Consider the following 24707-nt stretch of genomic DNA (forward strand, 5'->3'; position numbering starts at 1 on the left):
AAAAAAAAATAACAATGATATGATTATGACAATCAAATAACAATGAAAAGATTATATTTAAAAATGGATGACGATAATATGGTAATGATAATGACTAAAATTCGATATATCCGCCTGCATTCTCGACGCATTTTTGACACCTTTTCGGGATATCTTGCACGGCTTTTCTCAGGAAAAATCGGTAGGAACAGAATCCATTACGGTCTTGATTCTGTCCTTGAGCTCTTCACCAGTTTGTGGTTGACAGTTTTATGTTCTTTCTCATCACGATCCTTCATCCTTTTTTTCTACAATTTTCATGAATCCAATCGCCTGTTTTTTTGTCGATGTATCCACCATACCAAAAACCCAAATTTTACAATCGGGACTTATGTTGGCACGCTGTAATTGTTTTGAATTATTATGCCAAAAACAAGACTCGTCTGCTTCAAATATTATTTCTTCTCCTCCTAATCGGATAGGATTTTCTATAGAACATTATAACTGTTGATTTTCGTTCCATAAATAAATCGCAAGACATGACCAAATTACCATCCGTTTCAATAAAAGAACCAACAATTTTATGTCTTCATCGTTCGACAAATAAAATACAAATGAACAAAATTCGCATTCGAATATTTCATATTCGAATTTCCGTATTGAATGTTCGAATTTAATGTTCGAATTCGAATTATCAAAATTTCTTCAATATAAAATTTTTTCGGGAAAAATTCTTCAATTTATAATTTTTTGTTTTCCGAAAAGATTTTCATTCTTTTTTTTATTTAATTTTGGCCACTACCACCACCAACATAATTTTCCGATTGAACATTGTGACTATTCCCCGTTTTTTTTTTTGCGTTCAACGCAGTGCATGCACAAACATAAGAGTGGCGCTATAATCGTGTAACAAAAACAACAGACAAAAAAAAAAAAAAAAAAAAGCTAAAACGCAATACGCGGCTATCACATAACCATCATCATCATTTTGGATGATAAAACAAATGATGATAAAATTGAATTAAAAAAAAATGAAAAACGCAACTCAAAAACGTGTGCATGCATATGGAAAACTTGTATAAAAAAAATATAGTAAGGATCTACATAGTGGTGTGAGAAGAAAATAAATCCTCTCTCTCTCTCTTGATCGATCTATATAAAATGTATATCATCGAATGTGAGACTTGAAAAAAAAAAATATCTCATAATCGGCAGTCGCAAATATTTTATTTTATTTTTTTTTTGTTGAAAAAAAACAACTTTGGAAAAGTGAAAATATTAATAAAATCGTCGTCAGCATCGTTTTTTTCTGTTTGTTTGTAAAACTTGCATCATTTTTTTTTCTTTATTCACAATTCGGACCCAATATTTTATTTTATTTCATTTTTACTTTTGGAACATTGAAAAAAATCGAGGTATGTTTTTCTCATGTGGTTAAAATTTCAATTTTTTCATTTGATTTTTTAATTTTTGGTTTCCAGATTCCGATCGAAAATTCACAATTTGAAAATTCATAATTGTTGTTTTTCTTTTTGGCCACTGAGTTCATTTAATTGACGAATTTTTTTTTTCTTTCACTTAATTTTCGTTTATTTGAATTGAATTGAATTTGAATCACACAAAAGTGTGTTCCAAATAAAACCCAATTATATGACGTCTTTATTGGAAATTAGTTTCGGTATGTTTTGTTGTTTTATTTGTTTTTTTATTGTTTTACTTTTGATTTGTTTGTTTATCGAGTTTTGAGTATAAATATCTTTACGCTTTCGTTTATGCCCAAGACAATAATTTGTAATTTTTTGTTTTTTTAAATAATTCTTTTACTCTTTTACTATAGTCGCAAACATAATCCATCACGAGTGGAAAAAAAGGCCAAATAGTAAACAATACAATTTGGATTTTATACGGCATCAATTTTTTAATATTAATTTTACAGAATCATCATCGTTTATGACCGAGCAATTATTTTGGTAATGTTTTTATTTCGATTTGTAACATTTTTTTTTATACTGAAAATTATCTATTTGGCCACAGGTTTTCTAAGCATTGCATTAGAAGTCGGAAAAAATATACCTGATAATCAATTTTAATCTGAAAATCTTAAACAACAACAGTAACAACAAAGTCTGAATTATAACAAGAATAATAGGAAAATAGTAAGAAAAAAAGAGAATAAAAGATAAATCATGGCAAGTGTTAATGTAAATCGTAATCTAACCGATCAATTTTATCGTTATAAAATGCCAAAATTATTGGCAAAAGTTGAAGGAAAAGGAAATGGTATTAAAACAGTTATTGTTAATATGGTTGATATTGCTAAAGCATTGAATCGTCCACCAATGTGTATGTTTTGTTGTTTTGTTTTTGTTTTATTGATTGATTGATTTTTGATTGATAATTTTCAATGAATTTTATTATAGATCCAACCAAATATTTTGGCTGTGTACTTGGTGCACAAGTAAATTGTGATGTAAAAAATGAACGTTATATTGTAAATGGTTCACATGATGCAACACGTTTACAAGATTTATTGGATGGTTTTATAAAAAAATATGTACTTTGTGCTTCTTGTGATAATCCTGAAACAACATTATTGGTTAATCAAAAAAAAGGTACAATTAGTGCATCATGTAAAGCATGTGGACATTTAAGTACAATTAGTTCACAAGATAAATTAACAACATATATTCTGAAATGTCCACCTGATCAACAACATAATGCACCCGGTGCATCAGTTAGTAAACGAAAGAAAAAAGAACGTGATGATACAAAATATCGTAAAGATGGACAAAATGGTCGTAGTGGTAGCCCGCAACATGATTCAGATGAAGCAACAACAACATTAAATGAAACAAATGGTGGTGGTGGTGAACAAAAAATCGATCCAGATAATGATTGGTGTGATCCAACAGATGTTGCCGAAGATCTGGATAATAGTGCATTGAAAAAATTAACATTGAATGAAGATTTAGAAAAATCTGTTCATCAACGAATGCAAATTTTTTATGATTTTGTTAAGGTAAATTCTTTTTTAAAATTTGTTTCAATTAACTAATTATAATTAATCTTGTGTGTGGGGTGAATTAGGAAAAAATACCAACAAATGGACCGATTGATGTTTCAATACAAAAAGAAATTGTTGCTGAAGCTGAACGTTTAGATGTAAAAGATAAAGGTGTTATTGTACTTTGTGAAGTTTTATTTCGTGATCCGATTAAAATTCAGGAAAAAATTAAAACAAATCGACATTTATTTTTACGCGTAAGTAGAGTTTCTATTGTGGTGTGTGTGGTAGTGAAAATAGATCAAGAATGAATTTTCATTTTACCATTTTTTTTCATTTTAGTTTACAATGGATAATCCAAAATGTCAAAAATATTTGATACGTGGTTTTGAATTGACTGTAAAAGAATTTCCAAATGAATTACTTCCACGTGTTGCAATGATTTTGAAAACATTTTATGATTTTGATATTTTGGATGAAAAAGTTTTAATCGATTGGGCTGATAAGGTAATAATTGAATGATAATATTGGAAACCTTTTACATAAATCGGTATTTTTTTATTTATAGAAAAAATCTGCCGTCAAAGAATTGGGAACACAAATTTTTGAAAAAGCACAAAAATTTATTGATTGGCTTAAAATTGCCGAAGAAGAAGACGATGATGATGATGATGATGATGATGAAGAGGATGAAGTACAAGTTGTTTATGATGAACGAATTCGACCGGATAAAATTATCGAATTGGAAGATAGTAAAAAACAATCGGAAGAGCTGAAAAAATCATCTGAAACTAGAGATAAAGATTTGGATATTGATATTGATGCTATTTAAATGCAATCAATACTAATGTTTTTTTTTTAAATCGAATTTGAAAAGCACCAGGCAAACAAACAAAAAAAGAGTTATACAATAAAACGATCCTATAATGTATTGATCGAGATTTATATTTATTAATTCTTTCTATCTGATGAATGAATGAATGATGATTAAAAATTGATGATTTTTATTAAAGTTTGAAAATTGATAATTTGAATTTTTTGAAAAAATTTTAAATTTTTTTGCTTGATTGTTTCAACAACTATGTTGACATGATCAGTATTGATTATGTAACAATAGGCAAAAGTATATTTGTTTTGATGAGCTCGTTTTTCGCTTTATTATTTGTTGACGTTGATGATTATGTTGTTTTTGTTTTGTTTAGTTGTTTATGAGTGATATCAAATAGTTTATTTATTATAATCACACCTTTCAATCATTTTCCAATTCCAAAACAAAATTTGATTCAAATTTCATTGAAATTTTGAAAAAAATCAATTTAACATTCGAAATTTGAAAACATCATCATCATCATCATTTGATAAGTGGTCGTTTTTTTTCATTTCGTTTCGTTTTGTTTTATTTCGCACTTCATTTAAAAAAAATAATATTATTATTTCATCAATCAATCATGATTAGTATGTCTCAAGAGGAAATTATTGCCAACACTAAAACAGTTGTACAAGGATTGGAAGCATTGAAAAATGAAAATTGTACAATATTATCTGGCCTATTACAATCATTACAATTGGTTAAAGAAACATCAACCAAATCGGGTAATAATGATGTAAATACACGTTTGATGGAAGAAAAAGCAGCGATTATTAGGAAAAGTATTGAATCAATTGATTTAGGTCTAAATGAAGCTCATGTAAGTGTTAAATTCGAATGTTTTTTCCACTGACAAACTGACCACCAATGATATTATTCATTGATAGGTAATGATGGCTTTAGCTGGACATTTACAAAGTATTGAAGCAGAAAAACAAAAATTTCGTGCTCAAGTAAGACGTCTTTGTCAGGAAAATTCATGGTTACGTGATGAATTGGCCAATACACAACAACGGCTACAACTTTCCGAACAAACAGTTGCACAATTGGAAGAAGAAAAAAGACATCTTGAATATATGAATTCATTGAAAAAATATGAAACCGGTGAAGCTAGTGTAAGTAATTTATGCTTTTAATGATTTGTTGATTTCATCTTTTTTTGTTGTTTTTTAAAGGTTTCCGAAGAAAGTTCTACATCAAAAAGTAAAACTGATAATGAAAAAGATCCATTAGATCTTGGATTTCCCGATGACGATGATGATGATAATGTTCATCCGGGTGGCCTAACATCAACACCACCCGGTTGTCAAATGGCAACCGGTGGTAATCCTGGTTACGAAATACCAGCACGTTTACGTACATTACATAATCTGGTTATACAATATGCATCACAAGGACGATATGAAGTAGCTGTACCATTATGTAAACAAGCATTAGAAGATTTGGAAAAATCTAGTGGTCATGATCATCCTGATGTTGCTACAATGTTAAACATTTTAGCATTGGTTTATCGTGATCAATATAAATATAAAGAAGCGGCTAATCTATTGAATGATGCATTGGCTATACGAGAGAAAACATTGGGTGAAAATCATCCTGCTGTTGCGGCTACATTAAATAATTTGGCCGTATTGTATGGTAAACGTTCACGTTATAAAGAAGCTGAACCATTATGTAAACGTGCATTAGAAATACGTGAACGTGTACTTGGCAAAAATCATCCAGATGTTGCAAAACAATTAAATAATTTAGCATTATTATGTCAAAATCAAGGAAAATATGATGAAGTTGAAAAGTATTATATGCGTGCATTAGAAATATATGAAAGTGCACTTGGTCCGGATGATCCAAATGTTGCTAAGACAAAAAATAATCTTGCATCAGCTTATTTAAAACAATCAAAATATAAAGAAGCTGAAGCACTTTATAAAGAAATTCTGACACGTGTTCATGAAAGAGAATTTGGTAATATAAATGAAGAAAATAAACCAATTTGGCAATTGGCTGAAGAACGTGAAGAACGTAAAAATGGTACACCGACTATTTCCGATTATGGTGGCTGGTATAAAGCTGTTGATAAATGGTATTTTTATCTATTCATTTTTATTTTTGAATTTCTTTTTCATCAATTTTTTTTCTGATCAAATGTTTTCATTCTACAATACACAATACAACATTAGTCCAACGGTTGCAACAACATTGAAAAATTTGGTCGCATTATATCGTAAGATTGGCAAAATGGATGCAGCTGAAGTTTTGGAAGATCTGACTGCTGCACGAATCAATAAAGATGTAAGTAAAATTTCCGATGCTGATGATTTTGATTAATATTTTTTTTTTATCATTAGAATCATGAATTAACAGGCAACAACAACAATAGGCAAGGCAAGTTTAATTATATAAAAAATAATAGTGATTATGATTATAAAGTAAACAATCAACAACTCAAAGATAAACGACGATCATTAATTTTTAAGGATAGTTTGGGACGTGGATCTCAGGAATCGTTGGAAACCACCACCACCAACAACAACATCAACGCCGGAACAATCGAAATGACTTCATCGACATCATTAACATCACCACTACCACCATCATCATTATCATCATCATCGTTCATGAATGATAATAATAACCATAGAGTATGTGAGAATATTTTGTTTTTAACTTATTTAATTTCAATTTTTTTCAAACAAACATTAGAATTCATTATCATCATCATCATCATCATCGATTCTTCGTTTAGTATCATCAAATTCATTTGGTAATCTAGTGGAACAACAACAACAACAAAATAGTGGTAACAATAATTTATCAAAAATCAATTTAAAATCCAAACTATTTAGTGCATTGGGTTTTCCACAACAACAACAACAACAACCACCTTCTTCAACATCACCAAATTAATTAATCACTTATTATTATTATTATCAACTTTAGTTTTTTTCTTTTCTTTATTCTATTCCTTCAAAAGAATTTTACTTTTCATCATTTTTGCCTGAAACAAAACAAAAAAAAATCGACGACATTTGTTCCTGAAAAAAAATTCCAGAGACGACATCAAATTTGATTCTTTAACTTTTAATTTCTAACAAGAAAAAATTCTTCACTTCGTTTCGACATTTTAAATTATATTATTTCTTCTTTATTATTCTTTTATTCTAGACTGTGATATATGTATGTTTTTATAACACAACAGCAAAGATTTTAAACAAACGAAAACAAAAAATTACTTGAATGAATTTGTATTAGAAAAAAAAATGATTTTTATACTCATCATCATACACTCAATGATTAACACTTCCATCACATCATACACATGCATAATTCACTTTTAAACATCTTACTCTTTTTCTTTTCTCTCAACATTCAACATTATTTTTAATTTAATTTAATTTTATAATCAATTAAAATTGATTATTGAAACAATTATTTGATGGTCAATGAATATGAAATTGTCTTGTTCAATTTAATAATTATGAAGCTACGCAAAACATTCGAACCATTTTTTTCTGAATTGGATTTTGGATTGTTGTTAAAATTTTCACCATTTAAACCTTGTTCAAATAGGGAAATGAAAATAGTCGTCGTCGTCATCATCATAATCATATGTGTGATTATTGTGACAGACCAAACAAAACAAAATCATGATGGTTTATCATCAATTTTTTATCATTTTGTTTACATTATCATCATTTTGATTTGAAAATAAAAAACAATCGTGAAAAAATGTTTTCATTATTATATGGTTTTTGGCGTTATTTATTTCAAAAAGATGAATATTATATATTAATATTGGGTTTAGATAATGCTGGTAAAACAACATTTTTAGAACAAACAAAAATATCAATGAATCCTAATTATCGTGGATTAAATCTAATGAAAATAAGCTGTACAGTTGGCTTGAATATTGGTAAAATTGATAATAATGGTGTTATATTAAATTTTTGGGATCTTGGTGGCCAATCTGAATTACAATGTCTTTGGGATAAAGTATGTGTTTTTGGTTTTATTTATTTTTTTTCAATGTTTGATTTTTTTTTCATTTTATCATCGACATCCAAAACAGTATTATGCTGAATCACATGCAATTATTTATGTGGTCGATTCATCTGACCAGCAACGATTGGAGGAATCGAAACGTGCATTCGGTAAGGCTTTGAATATCAAATTTTTAAATCAAATTTTTAATTTTTATTTTTTACAAAAAAGAAAAAATGATTGAAAATGAATCGTTAAAAGGAACGCCATTATTATTTGTGGCTAATAAACAAGATGTTTCGGTAATTGAAATGAAACAAAAAATAATTGTGACTTATTGATAATTAATTTGATTGATTAGTGTATGCCAATAACAAGGATAATGGATGAATTTCGTTTGGAAACAATCATATCAGCCGCACAACGTGATTTTCATTTTGTTGCCGTTTCGGCTCTAAAAGGGTAATTTTTCTTTGTTTGTTTGTTTTGGTTGAAATTTTCATTCTTATATTCAATCCATTTTTAAAAACCAGTGATGGTATTAAAGAATCAATCGATTGGATTATCGAAACGGTAAAAAAGAACAGTGTTTTTAAACCACCAATCAATGTAACTGAATAACAGGTAAACAAAACAACAACAATTTTGTAATGAAATGTTTATATATTAAAAAAAATTAAACTTACTTTTAATGAACAAAAAAAAATGTAATTTTAAAAAAATGATAAATTCTTTTTCTTATTAATGTTTAATTTTTTTGATAACCACTTCGCTGTTATCCACCATTTCAATATGTTCATTGAATTTTTTTACCCATTCTTTTAATGATTCCTGTTTGTATGATAAAATAAAATTATTATCAATTTTTTTTTTTTGAAAGAAAATAAAGTAATTTTTTTTACATTTTCCGATAAAGCTTTATCCCATGGATTTATTTTCGGTCTTTCGATATTATTATTATTATTTATCGATTGTGATAAATTATTATGATGATGATGATGATAATCTAATTCTTGATGATTTGGTGTTGAACATCGAATAAATAATGGTTCGAAATCATCTTCACCAAACTATATGTAGAGAACAAACAAACAAAAAACAAATTCTCAATTTCATATCAATAAAATCATAATATTTACATGATCAAATTCAAAATCATCATCGATTCCTGAACTATCCGCATCTTCATCATCATTATCATTTTGTTGTTGTTGTTGATGTGGTTGTTCTTGTTCTTGTTGAATGATGATTTCGGATTTTCGTTTGTTATTTAATTCTATGGGTTCAATTTCATCGTTTGATAAAAGGAAATCATCGATAACATCACGACGTATTGTTGATGATGATGATGATGATGCTTCTAATCGTTGTGATCGATTAGATTTGAAAAATTTTCGTCCACTCATTTTTTTTTTTGCTTCGAGAGAATCCAAAAACAAAATAAAAATTCGTTGAAATTTACGAATCGAATGAATTTGTTAACGCGCGCGAAACTCAATTCCATCGAACTCATTCGACACACATACACATCTGATACCACCTGGAACGATTGATTCGGGTGGAAATAGTTTCGAGTAAATTTTTTTTTCTTCGCTGTTCGTCGTTAATATTCGTAAAATTTTTTTTCTTTTCAAACAAAATTTTAATTTTATTTTTCATTGATTTTATCCAAATACAAGATTTGTAATTTTTTTTAAATGTCTTCCATGGAGAATGAAAATAATGGTGATAATGATGAAATGGCCGATATTGATAAAGACGATTCAAATGATGATTCCAGTTCTAGTTCATCATCATCGGATGAATTTGAAAGTTCAGGTAATTTATTGAATATTTTTTTTAAATTCTGACTTTGATTCATTTAATTTACAACGATAAATTTATTTAAAAAAATAATACAGATTTCGAATGTGAAGATAAAGATGAAAAATATAACAACATAGTAATAGATATTGAAAAACAATTCTATCTCATACAAAAATTATATAAAAATGAAAAAAATTTTGAAATCGATTCCAAAATACAACAAATAGTGGATGGAATAGCACCCGAATATTTACAACCATATGAAGAATTAATTTCACAGAATCGAATTCGTATAGAAATAGCTGAATTAATACGGAATTTTCGTCTGAATAATTTGAATCAATTTTATGATGCTGAAAAATTGGCAGCCGAACAAAACTATAAGGTAAATGATTTGTTGTTTTTTAAACTAAAAAATTTCAAAAAAAACTTTTTCTCTATTTTCAAATAGAACGAAAAAGAATTATTAAAAGATTCGATACGTAAAGATGTTGAAGAAAAGATACAAAAATTAAATGAAGAACGTTATAAAGCTGATAGTGAATTTTTTTCCGTATCAATTAATTATATGAAAAAATCAAGAAAATATTCTTATAATGATGATTATAATAATAATAATAATAATAGTGGTGTTGGTGGTGGTGGTACAAGTGGCCATAATGAAAAACGACGAAAAGCTATACCAATAAGCGGTCCATATATTATACATCGATTAAAAGAAGATGAAATTAAAGAGGATGTAAATTTTATTAAATGTTGTTTGAGATCACAGAAAAATAATTACAGTATGCATCATAATAATCATAATCATCATCATCATCAATATTTGCATCATTTTTAAATTTAAGAAGAAAAAAAAAACATTCATTTTTTTTGAAAATAATAATAATAAATTTCCATATTTATAAACATATATTATTTACGAAAACTACATAAAACTGGACCAATATGTTCCATTGTTTCTTTAATTTGTAAACGATTACGTGCACCTGTTATTAATAATTTTCCCGAAACAAATATTAATAATACAGTACGTGGTTGTACCATACGATAAATAAGTGCGGGGAAAAAATCCGGATCATATGTACAAAATTGTGAATGAACAATCGATAATTTATCTAAACGTATAGGAAATTTCATATCCACTGTGGATACAACATTTTGTATTTTAAAATCCGTTAATTTTACCTGTTTTTTTTCGTTTAAAAAAAATTAGAAATTCAATTTTGTTGTTGACAATAATGAAAGTGACTTACATCGTTACCAAGTTTCTGTACAATACGAGCAAATTTACGACAAGAAAGACATGCTAAACGTTCATTTTTAGCACCAGTAATAACAATTTTACCCGATGCAAATAATAATGCTGTTGTACGTGGTTCAAATATACGCATTATAACGGCACAAAATCTTTTCGGATTATATTCAGCATTTCGTACACGGATGGCAATTTTTGATAATTCTAATCGACAATTAAAATTTGCTGTTGCAACTACATTATGTATAACTGGTTCATCAATATTCAGCCAATTATTATGATTGTTATTGATTATTGACATTATCGATGTTGAAGATGATGATTGTTGTTGTTGTTGATTATTTCCAGAATCATCATCATCATTCGAATGATCATTTATATTACCATCATTATCAGTATCGATTTTATCAATCATATGACCATCATCATCATCAGTAATATTTTGATTAAAATCTTCTTTAATTACAAAATGATTATCGTTTGTTTCAAAATCGGAATCCATTTTTTTTTTTTTTTTTTTTGCTTCGGTTGTTTGGTTAATGGAAACAAAAAAACGAACTATCATCAAATTATGAGCAGCATGGACTATTGATTAACTGTGTTCAAACTTGGCCAAGTGGCGACATCTGATTGTCAAATTTTTTTTCAATTTCAATTTTATTTAAAAAATAATTTCTATTTATTTTATTTACATGATTGTAATACTTCATTACGCATTTTTAAAACTAAATCCTGATTAATATGAAATAAAAATTTCAATGATGAAAATTCAATCAATGAATTATGATAAATTTGTAATGATGATTGTGTTATTAATGGTTTTGAATCAATATAAATTGGTCGTTTACCAGTATTATAAATAATAAATTCTCCGGTTGATTGAAAATTTATTATCGCTTGTAAACGTGATATTTTTGTTGATGGTCCTTCCAATGAAAGATCAACATCGACAACAAAATCTTTTGTTATACGACCGATTGTAATTTTTGTTGAACGCATTAAATAACGTACTAATCGTCCACGTAATACAGCATATGTATTATTATCAAAATCAGATGGTGCAACTCCAGTAATACTATCCAATAATATTTGAAATTTTGGTAATTCATTTTCTAACATTCGAATTTCCATCATATTTTTTCTCATACTATGTTTAATTTCTTGTTGCATTAATTCATTTGATTCAATTGTTGAATTCATTATTAATTCATTATTTTTCATTTCTTCTTGTAATTCTTTTTTAACTTCAATTTCAATTTCAGAAAAATTTACAACACTTTCATGCCTTGGTAATGGTTGTAATGATTGATCATCAAGTAGATTATAATGTTTTAATAATCTCCATTGTTTTAATAATATTTTCGGTGTACGACTTGACAGAAATATTTCCGAATTCATATCAATTAATTCTTGTAATGATTCTAATGTTGGTTCTTTTCTTGATTCTAATTTTTTTAATAATTTTTCTTCATTATCATTAAATAATGCTTTTGATTCAATCGATTGAACAATATCTGAATGTAGTTGCCGAATGGCAGCTAATGCAAGATTTTTAACATTTTTATCATATAATAATGAACGCCATCGTTGTTCAATATCTGAATAGGTAAATTTACTTGAAAATTTTATACCATCATAAACTTTTCGTAAATCATTTGTCTGCTCAACATTAATGATCAATGCAAGATCATCGGTTGGTTTCCAGAAATTATTCTCTTCAATCAATTGTGATGTTACGATTGTACGTTTTTTATTTTTCTTCTTTTTTTCCGTTACGTTCGAAGTTAACGATAATGAAGCAGCTGCTGCGGATGATGATGATGGTGTTGATGGTATTTGTGATGATGATTTTGATGATTGACGTTTCGATGATGATGAAATAATGGTAGCAATACCGGCAGCAATTGCTGGTGTTGATGGTAACAATGATGATGATGATGATGATGGTTCATTTGATTGATTTATAATCGTTTCATTAAAACTACTACCACCAACAAAACCACTTTCCGAATATTCACCTAATTCATATTTACGATCAAATTTTGGTTGATGTTTTGGATATGATGTACTTGTACTATCAACTAATTCATCATCAAATTTTTTTCGTTTTATCGAACGTGATGATGCACGTCTTCGTGGACAATTATCATCAAATGTTGATTCTTGAATTGTTGTCGGTGTATTATGTTGTTGTATTATTCCGGGCGTTTTATCCATATCTTTTATTCAAAATAATATTCAATGAATTTTTTTTTTTTTGATGAAACATTCGGTCAAAGAGAACAAAACAAACACATTTTTTTTTACTCTTTGTTTTCTTTTCACCTATTATGATCCAATCGAATTCCATAATGTGTAAATAGTTGAAAAAAAAACCGTTTCAAAAAATTCGATTCGAATCAAAAGATTCTCCTGAATCCATTTCAAAATTGATAAATAATTTTTCCCGAAAAATTAAATTAATTTTCTTTTTACTTTCTAATCCAATTAAAATTTAAAAGTTTTCAAATTTTTCTCGGTGTTTTTTCTGTATACCCTCCTTCCCCCAAATATCATGTCTTACAGCGTGTGTGTTTTGGTGGTGATATGGGGGATGAACTGAATAATTTTAAAGAAACTTGTTGTTCGTTGAAACAAATGTTCAACCTATAAAATACCTGTCATAGCTGCCGCTGCTTTCAATGAATGTTTTCTTTTAGCATATTCATTCCAAAAGACATCCATCCATACATCTCTAACCACTCGAACTCGAATTGATGTTCATCAAAGAATGTCTAATGTGTGTTTTTGTGTGTGTATAGAAAATAATCATGGTCAATTCATCATGGCGACTATCATCAACTAAGTATACTTAAAAAAAAGGTACCTTGCTATCGTCTCTACACCACTACACACCATTAACCACTATCACTATAACTTTGTTTGCCAATTTTTTTTTTCGTTGTTATATGCTGCATCAATTCTCATTCATCAATCCATGATATTCATCTTCATCAACATTAACATCGAGCCTACGTTATTACTTTTAACTTAGAAAATAGCTTTGGCTCTCCATTGAATTTATATGGTTGTTATGTTGTTGTTGTTGTTGATGATGATGTTTACATTCTTGTTCAATTCAATTTTTTTTGATTAAATGAGCCATATAGATGATGCTCTTTTTTTCTTCTTCTATTTTCATTATATGAAATGAACTATGCGTTGACACACCTTGGCCACGGTCGTCGTCATCAACATCATTATCATTATCATTATTAACATCGACGTTGTTATTTTAAATTTGTTTGTTTTGTTTGTATTCAAAGAATTTTTTTCTATATTCAAAAGTAAATTAATTCAGCATAATAACCGAAACCAAAGCAAAACGACAACGACAAGTTAATATTGATATTTTTCTTATTGTTCCATTATCATCATTTGGATTAAAATCCACAGCGAAAAAAAAAATGTTTGGTAAAAAGAAAAAGAAGCCATTAATATCGGCACCAACAAATTTTGAACATCGTGTTCATACCGGATTCGATCGTAAAGAAGGTTAGTGGAAATTTGATTTTTTTTTTTTTGAAAATAATTTCAGATTGTATTAACCTGTTGCTTTTTTAGGAAAATTTGTCGGTCTTCCACCACAATGGCTTTCACTTATACATGGTGGTAGTAATAATAATGGTGGTGGTAATTCAAATCGTCCAAAACCGATAATCGATCCATCCAATATAACACCAACCGAAATAATGGATATTAAAAGTCATACAATTGTTCGTGGTCAAAATTCTTCGGTTAATGTTGCTACAGCATTTATTGCGGCAAATAATAAAGATATAAATAATAGCGGTGGTTTACAATTATCAAGCCGAAGTTTAGTATCACGTTCAAATTCATTACGTCGAATTGAATCACCACAACCATTGAAAAAGAAATTTAATCAATTTAATCAACAACAGAATTTTATTGAACAACAACAGCATAATGAAAATGTGATAAATCATCAAAATGATATTCATAATCATTATCATCATCATCAACAACAGCAACAACAACAACAAATGCTGATGCCAAATAATCAACCTCCAATACGTCCATTTAATCTTCATCATCATCAAAATCATAATAATCATCAACAACAAGTTCCATTACAACAAACAATGACAACATTAAATTCAACAATGGATTCAATACATCAATCATCATCATCACCATCATCATCATCAACAACCATAATGAATCCATTATTAAGTATAGCAAATAATTTTATGATGGCAAATAAAATATATCCGGCACGTAATCCTGCACCGGTTTTTCAATATCAAGTTCCTCCACCACCACAACCACCACCAATATCATCATCATCATCATCATCAATACATTCGAATGGACATTTTGTACAAAATGGTGGTAATAATAATAATAACATTAATAATCATCATCATAATATGATGAATCAACAACAACAACAACAACAACAACATCAATCAACAATGATGTCAAGAAATAATTTTAATTCAAACAAAATCCGTTATGGTATATTGCCACAAGTTCAACAGGCAAATTTTATTTCGCATAATAATAATAATGCTAAAATTGTAACAAATCTATCAAATAATAATAATGCTAATTATCATAGTAATCATCATCTACAACAACAACAGCAGCAGCAGCAGCAATCATTACCAAATCAAATGAAACAACAAACAATGATTTATCAACATCAACAGGAAAATAATCCTGATCTAATTTCAACAGCAACAACAACAACAAATTTAAATAATCGTATTATGAATTCAACTAATAATAATAATAATAATAATAATAATAATGCTCATCATTTTTCATCAAATAATTATATTAATCAAGTTAATCAAAATCTATCTAATATGACTATACAGACAAAATCAATGAATCATTCAAAATTAAATGGTTCATCTCAACATCAACATCATACACAGGAAACACAATTAATGAATGGTGGTGGTGGTGGTGGTGAAATGACTGGCATACAACATTATAATAATAATAATAATCATCATCAAAATGTTACGAATGCATCAACAGCTAAATCAATGATTATAAATAATATGCAACATGGTAATGTTTCAACAACAAATCCAACTACAACAACGATGGCAACAACAACAACAACAACATCCGCAGCATCAGCAACAACAATAAATTCATCAACAGTTACTTCGGCAACTATTCAACAACAGCAACGTGTTACACATGAACAATTTCGTGCAGCATTACAAATGGTTGTAAATCCTGGTGATCCAAGGTAATTTGTTTGGCCATTAGGATGATGATGATGATGATGAATGATATCCAATTTTTTTAAAATCAATTCTGTTTAATTATTTCCTTTGTAGAGAATATTTGGAAAATTTTGTTAAAATTGGTGAAGGATCAACCGGTATTGTATGTATTGCCTATGATAAATCACAACAACGACAAGTTGCTGTGAAAAAAATGGATCTACGTAAACAACAACGACGTGAATTATTATTCAATGAAGTGGTCATTATGCGTGATCATCATCATCCAAATATTGTTGAAATGTATAATTCATTTTTGGTTGATGATGAATTATGGGTTGTTATGGAATTTCTTCAAGGAGGAGCATTGACCGATATTGTTACACATGCAAGGTTTGTGTTTTTCTTTTTGGATGATTGATGAAAATTTGTTGTTTATTATTCTGATATAATCTAAATTTTTACAGAATGGATGAAGAACAGATTGCCACTGTTTGTAAACAATGTCTTAAGGCATTATCATATCTACATTCACAAGGTGTCATACATCGTGACATTAAAAGTGATTCAATATTGTTAGCCAGTGATGGACGGGTATGAATTTTTATGATTAATGTTTTTGCCCTTAGTATGTTAACGAAAATTTTGTTTATTCAGGTAAAATTATCGGATTTTGGATTTTGTGCCCAAGTATCGAATGAATTACCAAAACGAAAATCTTTAGTTGGCACACCATATTGGATGGCCCCTGAAGGTTTTTATTAATTTTTTTTTGTTGTAAATTTTTAATTAAAATTTTTGTTTATGACAGTAATATCACGTTTACCATATGGACCAGAAGTTGATATATGGTCATTAGGAATAATGGTCATCGAAATGATTGATGGAGAGCCACCATTTTTTAATGAACCACCATTACAGGCAATGCGACGAATCAGAGATATGCCACCACCAAAATTGAAAAATTTACAAAAAGTTTCATCGAATCTTTTGAATTTTTTGGAAAAAATGTTGATACGTGATCCAAACAAACGAGCTACTGCTACTGAATTATTACAGCATCCATTTTTACGATCAGCCGGTCAGCCAAAATTATTGGTACCATTAATGAGACTATCCTAATCAATCTAAATTAATTAATTGTTTATTTTTCGAAAAAAATCATCTTTTTTTCAGTATTTTTTTTTGTGATTGTAAATGTTTTTGTTTCAAAGATCATGTGAAACGAAAAAATTTTGTATTTATTTTTCTCAAATAATGCCAAATAAATTATTTTACCATTTTTTAAAAGCATGATTTTTTTTTAAAATTGAAATTATCATTTTAGACATTAACAATAGCTTTCGAATCAAGATATGATTTATATTGATTAAGAACTGGTTGAACTTCATCACGAATAAATTCCAAAACTTGATTCGGTGCACGACCAATAAATGTTTTTGGATCCAATAATTTATCCAATTCAGCATGTATTGGATTAAAATATGTATCTTTACGAACACGTTCGATCAGATCATTTGGTAATCCTAAACGTTTTACTTGTTCGGCTGCCTGATGTGATAGGACACGAATTTTTTCATGACATTCTTGACGATTACCACCTTTTTTAACCATAGCTACGATTATATTTTCGGTTGCCATAAATGGAAGCTCTTCATTGATATGTTTATTGATGACAGCTGGATAAACAACAGTACCTTCGAATATATTTTGCATTGTATTCAAAATAATATCGGCAGTAAGAAATGCTTCAGCTAATGAAATTCTACGATTAGCACTATCATCCAATGTACGTTCAAGCCATTGTACGGATGCTGTATTGAATGCATCAGCCGATAATGTAATTAAATGTCTGGCCAATGAACAACAACGTTCACTACGCATTGGATTACGTTTATAAGGCATAGCTGATGATCCAATTTGTGTATTTTCAAATGGTTCTTCAATTTCTTTACGATTTGCTAACAAACGAATATCGGTACAGATTTTATGTATAGCTGAACCTAATAATGAAAGTGACATTAAAACTTCGGCATCAACTAAACGGCTATATGTTTGTCCGGTAACCGGATATGAACGACGAAATCCAGCCATTTCGGTTACACGTTGATCCAATTTTTTTACTTTATCTTCATCACCATTAAATAATTGCATAAACGATGCTTGTGTACCGGTTGTACCTTTACAACCACGAAAAGCTAAATTATCTTTGGCACGTTCCATATTACGTAATGAAATTAATAGATCCTGAAGCCAAAGACATGCACGTTTACCAACGGTAACCATTTGTGCTGGTTGCTTTTGGAAAAAATTAAAATGAACAAAAATGAATGAATTTTCATTTATTATTTTCACTTACAAAATGTGTAAAACCAAGTGTCGGTAGATAATAATATTGTTCGGCAAATTTTGATACACGACTAATACAACGGGCAACTTTTGGCAAAAGAATATCGAAACCATCACGAATACAGATTAGATCGGTATTATCACCAACAAAACAACTTGTAGCACCTAAATGTACAATTTTTGCTGCTGATGGACATTTCTGGCCAAATTCAATAACATGTGCCATAACATCATGTCGTGTTTTTTTCTCTTCTTCAAATGCCATTTCAAAATCAATATTATCATGATTGTTTTCCATTTCTTGTATTTGTTCATCAGTAATATCGATACCTAATTCTTTTTCAGCTTTAGCCAATATGATCCATAAACGACGCCATGTTGAAAATTTTTTCATATCACTAAAATTATAATTCATTTCATCGGATGCATAACGCATCGATAATGGTGATTGATAACGATTCAAATGAAATTCGGTCATTTTTTTTGTCTTCTTAATTGCGGTCATTGTTTGGTTGTTTGGTTAAGGTTGTTGATGGTTTGTTTGTTGTGTCCGAAATAATTTCAACAGCAAAAAGTAAAAAAAAAATAAAATTAGAATTCCAACAAAATTTTTTAAAAAATCACGATGATGATGAATGATATAAATACCTTTTTATTTTTTTGGTCTCAACAAAAATATCAAAATCCACGAAACAAATCGAAAATCCAAACAAATAAAATGTTTATCTATATTTTTTCAACAACAAAACAAAAAAAAAAATCGATTCGAAATAGTAAAAAATCAATCATGTCATTTATAACAAAAATATATATGGTATATAAATTTGATCATGATCATCAAATGTCGCCATTGATCATCATTTGTTTATCATAATACTTACTGTATTTCACAACGAAAAAAAGATAAAATCTTCAATTTTTCTCATATACTTCGTCGAATGATATTAAATCAACAGCAACAGCTATGCGCACCAATTCGAATTCAAAAAAAAATCTAACCGAAAATATCATATGGCCAGGAAAGTTTACCGAAAGTATCCGTTCATATATAAAAGTACTTTGGAGAAATTTTTTCGTAAAAAAAAAAAAATTTTATTCGAATTTTTTGTTTCAAAATGACAATCAAAGTTCCAAAGTAAACAACATTTGGACAAAACAAAAAAAAACAATCCTCGTTAGGATTGAAAAAGAAAACAATGTTCATATCCATATCGAATTTGGAATGTTTGAATTTATGAAAAAATGTCAAAATTTAAATTGACTTGTCATCCAAAAAACAAAACTTTATGGTGTGTGTGACACAAATGTATAACGAATTCACTCTAAATGCATGACAAATAACTGAAGAAAAATATCCGAATCGAAAAGTGTTGAAAATGAACAATGTTCCATCGATTAGATTCCAATCGATTTCCCCTTAGAATCAATCAAATTCACCCCTTTTTTCAATCTAATAATTTACATTGTTTTCATCACAATGGTCAATGAAAAACAGAAAAAAAGTTAAACTTTAGAAATGAAGTATAAGAAGAAATGAAGCAATAAGGAAAAAAAAAGGTTGTCCACCGTTTTGAATTCAAATTTTCACAAACGAAAAAAAAGGAGGTGGATCCATTTTGGAACTTTGGACCCTTTGTATATCTGTGTGTGTGTGGCTTATTTTCTTCACTTGAATCGGGTATAGTCCAAAATAATGATACACAACAAGGGAGGGACATTATCAATAATGATTTTTTGTTTGTTTCTGGGACCTGAAATGGAATGAAAGAAAGAAATTTAGTTTAAAAAAAACCAGAAAAATTTTCTTCGTATTAAAATTAATGGAAAATTCAATTTCTTCAAGAAAATGAAAAAAATCTAAATGTTTTTTTTTTTTAAAACATCGGTTATTCATTTCATTCATTTCAATATAAGTGATAAAGGTGAATCAAAGCAAAAAAATCGAAAACCGAAAAAATCAATCATCATAATCTGATCAATTGATTTTCCATGTTTCTTGAACTTTAAGTGAAAATAAAAAAAAAATCTTGACGAAAAACTGTGTGTTACAAATCATCATTTCAGCCTGGATCATCCGATTTCAATCACCCAAAAGGGAAATCTCTTAAATTGAAAATTTGTTCAATGTTTTGGTAATGTTTTGCTAAAAAAATATTCATATCGTAATCGTTGTTTCTGGTAAGTGTTATCAGTTTTTTTATTCTTTACATTTTTTTTTGTTTCGTTTGATTTCGATTTGAAATCGATTCCAAATCGATTCAGAATTGAAAATGGATGTTGCGCAATATCCATTTGGATGATTCAGATTCCAAGAACTAAGAATTATTATACAACAATTCTTTTTGAATTCTTTATCCATATCAAAATATAGAGAAAGAATTGAAAAAAAAACATTTTCAAATTCTCTATATAGAATATTCTGCTGGTGATTCTTTCTTTCTTTGTTTTTTTCTTTTTTGGTACAACAGAACTTCCATTCATTCATTCATTCATTCATTGTTTTCATTTGGTTGTGAGAGAGAATGGTGTTGTTGTTTGCCAAAATAATTTTCATTTTCATTTTATTTTTTGGTCAAGGTCTTCTGACTGACTGACTGGATGAATGAATGAATGAAATTCTGCCGTTGTCGTGTTTGTCGATGACGTCGATGATGACGATGAAAATTTCATTTTCTATATAATCATGATGATGATGATGATGATTTTTCTTTTTTTATCATTCGAACAAATTTTTTTTACTACTACCATCATCATCATAATGATGATGATAATCGATTTTGTTCATCGTTTCGATTCTATCGTCTTCGCCAAAAACGAAAACACACAAACAAATAAATCAAATGTTCCAAATGGAACGTTTGAAATCGAACGAATCTTTCCTATTTTGAACGTAGGTTTCGAATTTGAACGTATATCTCCTATTTTCGAACGAATGTTTATCGAATTCGAATGAAAAAAATGACATCATTTTTTTTTGCATTCAAACAATGATAATATTTATTCAAATTGATCTAACTTACCATTCATTCATAATCAATATGTTTATCATATTTATAGACATAATGATGATGATGATAATGAAACCATTTGAACCAAATCGTTAAATAACGTTTTTTCTTTTTCTTATCCAATAATGATTGATTGATAGGAATTTTTCAATAAATTTTCATTGATTTGATTGAAAAATGTACCAATATTGATTTGATTGCCATGATGATCACATATTATCAAAAGTAGGTTTGTTTGTTTCCGATGATTAGCGGGAAAAAAAGTAAATTATTTCATGGTTTTTTCGTCGACCAAATTAGCCAACAACATTAGTCAATCAACAATCAATTTTCTCTATATTTACATAACAGAATTGAAATGTGGCCAAATTATCTAGCCTAAAGTTTTACAATTAAAAACAAAAAGTCTAAAATGATAAAAACGACAATTAAAGAAAAATAAACAAACACACAAAATGAGTGGAATAATTCGACAAACAATGATTCGAAACACATCGATACAATCGATTAATTTAAATATCGATTGTATCGATATTTGACATTCTTTTTCCTCTTAAAATTTGACATCTTGAGATTTTCAATTGTTGTTGTTGTTATTGTTGCTCATTTCACTTTCGTTTGATTTTTTTTTTTTTCCGGAAAAAATAATGATTATTAAATTGAGAAATTTTCTGGTCGTTTTGTCGAAAGTTTGTAATCAGGATATTGTCGACATATGATACTTATTTACTAATCGATCGATCGATCGATACAATCGTCGTTTTTTTCTTGGATCTAATGGATGTCCAATGGATTGTTTAATCTCGAAATGAAAAAAAATGAAATAAAATCCTGGGTGAGACCTGTTTGATGATTTGAAATGATTCAAAAATTTTTTTATTTTCAATTTTCAGAAACCAAAATACAAACGAAAGTGATCGAAAAATTACCTTTGATTGAAAGGCATTGATGCATGCTTCAATGAATTTCGATTAATTCAGAAAGAAAAAAAAAGATTGTACCAAATCATCATCATCATTTTCATTCAAACTGCATCGAAATACCTGTAATATAATCATATTTTGAATGGTCAAAGTTGGTGGATACCTTTGTAAATGAAACAAATCTTGAAAATTTCACATGATTACACAACAACAACAACCGATATTGACATTTTCTTTTTCAATTTTTGTCCAAAAATTGTTTCGTAAAGGGTGACATTTGTTCGAAATAGAGAGAGAGAGTACCCAAAGGCTAAATTGATCATTTTCAAAAAAAAAAATCAATCAAAGAAAAATAACCTTCATTTGTTTGTTTGTGACCTTTGATCAAAAACAAAATATGCACGCGAAATATCTTCTGATGAAAGGGTAAAATGTACATTTGTCATAAACATCATCATCATTGAAACCAGAAGGTGAAGGTTAACAAAAGGACAAACAAACAAAAAAAAAGTGAAAGAAAGAAAGAAATTTGCATCCTTTCCCACATAAGCCATCAGCATTACCATTTCCAAAAATGCATCCAAAATTGAAAATCTTATGAATCCCAATTCATTCAAAGCAAAGCAAAGCATAAAACCCAGACACAAGAGCAAGTGTAAGTGTGGGAAACCAAATTTCAAATCAATATTCAATCCATTATTGGATCTTTCAAGTCTCTCTCTCCCTCTCTCTCTCTCTCTCTCTCTTGGTCCATTGAAGGTCGTATTTGATGATGATCGTCAAGAAATGAAATGTTGAAAAAAAATAATAATGTTATGTAAACAAACATATAAAGAGTTGGTCTTATAAAGATTTTGCTTCTACTTCGTTTTTTTTTTTTTTTTTTTTTTTTGGTATCATTTGATCCAATATTAACATTTTTACAATCAGTTCAATTATGATGATGATTATCATCATCATCATCATCATCATTGATGATTGGTTGCGAATTTGCTCGCGATTTTTTTTTGTTTTGTTTTTGTTTTTTGATTTCCCACCTGTGGAACATATCACAACCCTTTATCTCAAAAATCTTTGACTGTTCGACTGTGTAACCTTCAATCAAGGACAGCGTGATATGTATGTGTGTTCCAACAAAAAGAAAGTAATATTACATCATCCAATCTGTTCAACATTCCCACACAAATTTTTGGTGAAACGGGTGAAATGGGTGATGTTGAAACGATAGGGTTGAATGTTCGAATGTCACCTTCACCTTCAAGACAAACAAACAATCAACCAAGAAAAAGGTGACCTTTTTTTGTTCCCCCTTGAAAAATATCTTGAAAACGATGCTGATAAGGTTTTTTCCCAGTAACAATAACGTTATAAAAAAAACGGTTTTCTTTGTCCAGACTTTAGTCCAAGGAAAAATGTCTTCATGTTTTTCTTTTTCATTTTCATTTCAGGATCAGAAATCAGGGATCGCGGTGTCTAAATAGACATTTTCTTTCTTCAATTTCTTTGTGTTTTGTTTCGACGAAGAAAAATTAAAAAAAAAAAAATGAAAGATGTAACGAATCAGCCTTATTTTTTTTCTTCGATTATTATGCTAAATTGCCTTGATTTCACCCTTTTATTTTAATTTTTCTTAGCTGGGATGTGAATTCAATAAGATGCTAAATAGACCTGTCCCATTACCAATTTTTCGTTTTGACTATTATTGTTGAAATAGTTTTTTTTTGTTTTGTTTCTATTTCGATTTGCGACCAAGTTCAAGGACAATTCGGTCATTTTCAAAAGAAAGGATTGTATGTTCCATTCGAATAAGCAATTTTTTGCTTAGTTTTACATCCTGCTCATTCATATATTATCCTTTTGTTGTTTGTATTCCCCATTAGAAATTCTTTTTTTTCAATGATGATTATCATCATTCATAATGATGGTGATGATATGGAAGAATTTAAAAATAGAAAATAATTTTCGCTTCTTCAAACCGAAAAAACAACAACAAAAAATGAAAAAATCATCATCATCATCAATTTTGGCTATGAATTTCATTTCATTCTTTCCATAATGTTTTTAAGACAGATTGTTTCGGGATTTGTATATAATGATGATAATGGTTGGTTGATGTAATTTATAAACATAAAGATAGATATTGTTTTCCTCATTGTTTTTTTTGGTTTTAGTAATCATCATATTGTTTTTGGTTTTGATAATGACGATATGGGCGTTTAAGTTGTTGTAGTTTTGGCTGGGTGGGTGTAATGTGTAATGTGTGTGTGTGATTAAATGAAATGAAA

The 24707-nt window shown here is 28.6% G+C and overlaps 8 protein-coding genes across 12 annotated transcripts; 4 read left to right on the top strand and 4 right to left on the bottom strand.

Moving 5' to 3' along the window:
• The first annotated feature begins 1048 nt into the window (after window positions 1-1048).
• Window positions 1049-7283, top strand: LOC113792199 (uncharacterized). The gene is given in 14 exon segments (XM_075822302.1): window positions 1049-1394; window positions 1461-1657; window positions 1817-1949; window positions 2014-2322; window positions 2400-2998; window positions 3067-3240; window positions 3326-3490; window positions 3552-3732; window positions 4322-4671; window positions 4739-5934; window positions 6032-6143; window positions 6200-6236; window positions 6303-6493; window positions 6555-7283. Coding segments are annotated over 11 exon segments (3366 nt in total). The 5' UTR covers window positions 1049-1394; window positions 1461-1657; window positions 1817-1949; window positions 2014-2165; the 3' UTR covers window positions 6759-7283.
• Window positions 7284-7454: 171 nt separating this feature from the next.
• On the top strand, window positions 7455-8614 carry LOC113792204 (ADP-ribosylation factor-related protein 1-like). Its single transcript, XM_027342114.2, has 5 exons — window positions 7455-7844; window positions 7921-8002; window positions 8064-8134; window positions 8194-8294; window positions 8366-8614. The coding sequence occupies exons 1-5, from the start codon at window positions 7581-7583 to the stop codon at window positions 8451-8453; spliced, it is 606 nt and encodes a 201-aa protein (XP_027197915.2). The 5' UTR covers window positions 7455-7580; the 3' UTR covers window positions 8454-8614.
• LOC113792205 (uncharacterized) lies at window positions 8018-9357 on the bottom strand. The gene is made up of 4 exons (XM_027342116.2): window positions 8972-9357; window positions 8735-8902; window positions 8519-8663; window positions 8018-8445 (listed from the first exon to the last, which is right to left on the bottom strand). Exons 1-3 carry the CDS (start codon window positions 9236-9238, stop codon window positions 8574-8576), a joined length of 525 nt encoding a protein of 174 aa, XP_027197917.2. The 5' UTR covers window positions 9239-9357; the 3' UTR covers window positions 8018-8445; window positions 8519-8573.
• Brms1 (breast cancer metastasis-suppressor 1-like protein) lies at window positions 9298-10576 on the top strand. Its single transcript, XM_027342113.2, has 4 exons — window positions 9298-9406; window positions 9512-9650; window positions 9734-10023; window positions 10090-10576. Exons 2-4 carry the CDS (start codon window positions 9530-9532, stop codon window positions 10477-10479), a joined length of 801 nt encoding a protein of 266 aa, XP_027197914.2. The 5' UTR covers window positions 9298-9406; window positions 9512-9529; the 3' UTR covers window positions 10480-10576.
• LOC113792206 (uncharacterized) lies at window positions 10357-11461 on the bottom strand. The gene is made up of 2 exons (XM_027342117.2): window positions 10895-11461; window positions 10357-10826 (listed from the first exon to the last, which is right to left on the bottom strand). The coding sequence occupies exons 1-2, from the start codon at window positions 11459-11461 to the stop codon at window positions 10554-10556; spliced, it is 840 nt and encodes a 279-aa protein (XP_027197918.2). The 3' UTR covers window positions 10357-10553.
• A 3-nt stretch (window positions 11462-11464) lies between these two features.
• On the bottom strand, window positions 11465-13238 carry Rcd5 (microspherule protein Rcd5). Its single transcript, XM_027342109.2, has one exon. The coding sequence runs from the start codon at window positions 13111-13113 to the stop codon at window positions 11581-11583; it is 1533 nt and encodes a 510-aa protein (XP_027197910.2). The 5' UTR covers window positions 13114-13238; the 3' UTR covers window positions 11465-11580.
• Window positions 13239-13439: 201 nt separating this feature from the next.
• mbt (serine/threonine-protein kinase PAK mbt) lies at window positions 13440-17432 on the top strand. Its single transcript, XM_027342106.2, has 6 exons — window positions 13440-14430; window positions 14500-16165; window positions 16257-16535; window positions 16610-16736; window positions 16800-16896; window positions 16954-17432. The coding sequence occupies exons 1-6, from the start codon at window positions 14343-14345 to the stop codon at window positions 17262-17264; spliced, it is 2568 nt and encodes an 855-aa protein (XP_027197907.2). The 5' UTR covers window positions 13440-14342; the 3' UTR covers window positions 17265-17432.
• On the bottom strand, window positions 17363-19476 carry Adsl (adenylosuccinate lyase). 5 transcript variants are annotated; one of them, XM_075822299.1, is made up of 4 exons: window positions 19373-19476; window positions 19140-19217; window positions 18502-18978; window positions 17363-18440 (listed from the first exon to the last, which is right to left on the bottom strand). In XM_075822299.1, exons 3-4 carry the CDS (start codon window positions 18967-18969, stop codon window positions 17466-17468), a joined length of 1443 nt encoding a protein of 480 aa, XP_075678414.1. In that variant the 5' UTR covers window positions 18970-18978; window positions 19140-19217; window positions 19373-19476; the 3' UTR covers window positions 17363-17465. The 5 variants fall into 5 exon arrangements, with proteins under 5 accessions (XP_075678414.1, XP_075678415.1, XP_027197912.1 ...); XM_075822300.1 differs by having other exon boundaries at window positions 18502-18981; XM_027342111.2 differs by lacking the exon at window positions 19373-19476 and having other exon boundaries at window positions 19140-19262.
• Between the last annotated feature and the right edge of the window lie 5231 nt (window positions 19477-24707).

Source organism: Dermatophagoides pteronyssinus, unplaced genomic scaffold, assembly GCF_027571235.1.
Source record: "Dermatophagoides pteronyssinus isolate colony J.1.1.1.1 unplaced genomic scaffold, Derpt_VIB-CSIC_2022.12 sq0016, whole genome shotgun sequence".
In the NCBI taxonomy this organism is placed as follows: domain Eukaryota; kingdom Metazoa; phylum Arthropoda; class Arachnida; order Sarcoptiformes; family Pyroglyphidae; genus Dermatophagoides; species Dermatophagoides pteronyssinus.

What these genes read in the sequence shown, in the direction of transcription:
- Rcd5 (XM_027342109.2), bottom strand. Translation starts at nt 13,113, where the DNA reads ATGGATAAAACGCCCGGAATAATACAACAACATAATACACCGACAACA.
- Brms1 (XM_027342113.2), top strand. Translation starts at nt 9,530, where the DNA reads ATGTCTTCCATGGAGAATGAAAATAATGGTGATAATGATGAAATGGCC. An exon ending in GGATGAATTTGAAAGTTCAG is followed by an intron (nt 9,651 to 9,733) that starts GTAATTTATTGA and finishes AAAATAATACAG; the next exon opens with ATTTCGAATGTGAAGATAAA. An exon ending in CAGCCGAACAAAACTATAAG is followed by an intron (nt 10,024 to 10,089) that starts GTAAATGATTTG and finishes ATTTTCAAATAG; the next exon opens with AACGAAAAAGAATTATTAAA.
- mbt (XM_027342106.2), top strand. Translation starts at nt 14,343, where the DNA reads ATGTTTGGTAAAAAGAAAAAGAAGCCATTAATATCGGCACCAACAAAT. An exon ending in GTAAATCCTGGTGATCCAAG is followed by an intron (nt 16,166 to 16,256) that starts GTAATTTGTTTG and finishes TTTCCTTTGTAG; the next exon opens with AGAATATTTGGAAAATTTTG. An exon ending in TGTTAGCCAGTGATGGACGG is followed by an intron (nt 16,737 to 16,799) that starts GTATGAATTTTT and finishes TTGTTTATTCAG; the next exon opens with GTAAAATTATCGGATTTTGG.
- LOC113792205 (XM_027342116.2), bottom strand. Translation starts at nt 9,238, where the DNA reads ATGAGTGGACGAAAATTTTTCAAATCTAATCGATCACAACGATTAGAA. An exon ending in ATGATTTTGAATTTGATCAT is followed by an intron (nt 8,903 to 8,971) that starts GTAAATATTATG and finishes CTCTACATATAG; the next exon opens with TTTGGTGAAGATGATTTCGA. An exon ending in ATAAAGCTTTATCGGAAAAT is followed by an intron (nt 8,664 to 8,734) that starts GTAAAAAAAATT and finishes TCATACAAACAG; the next exon opens with GAATCATTAAAAGAATGGGT.
- Adsl (XM_027342110.2), bottom strand. Translation starts at nt 18,996, where the DNA reads ATGACCGCAATTAAGAAGACAAAAAAAATGACCGAATTTCATTTGAAT. An exon ending in CACTTGGTTTTACACATTTT is followed by an intron (nt 18,441 to 18,501) that starts GTAAGTGAAAAT and finishes TTTTTCCAAAAG; the next exon opens with CAACCAGCACAAATGGTTAC.
- LOC113792206 (XM_027342117.2), bottom strand. Translation starts at nt 11,461, where the DNA reads ATGATAGTTCGTTTTTTTGTTTCCATTAACCAAACAACCGAAGCAAAA. An exon ending in TACAGAAACTTGGTAACGAT is followed by an intron (nt 10,827 to 10,894) that starts GTAAGTCACTTT and finishes GAAAAAAAACAG; the next exon opens with GTAAAATTAACGGATTTTAA.
- LOC113792204 (XM_027342114.2), top strand. Translation starts at nt 7,581, where the DNA reads ATGTTTTCATTATTATATGGTTTTTGGCGTTATTTATTTCAAAAAGAT. An exon ending in TACAATGTCTTTGGGATAAA is followed by an intron (nt 7,845 to 7,920) that starts GTATGTGTTTTT and finishes CATCCAAAACAG; the next exon opens with TATTATGCTGAATCACATGC. An exon ending in GGAATCGAAACGTGCATTCG is followed by an intron (nt 8,003 to 8,063) that starts GTAAGGCTTTGA and finishes TTTACAAAAAAG; the next exon opens with AAAAAATGATTGAAAATGAA.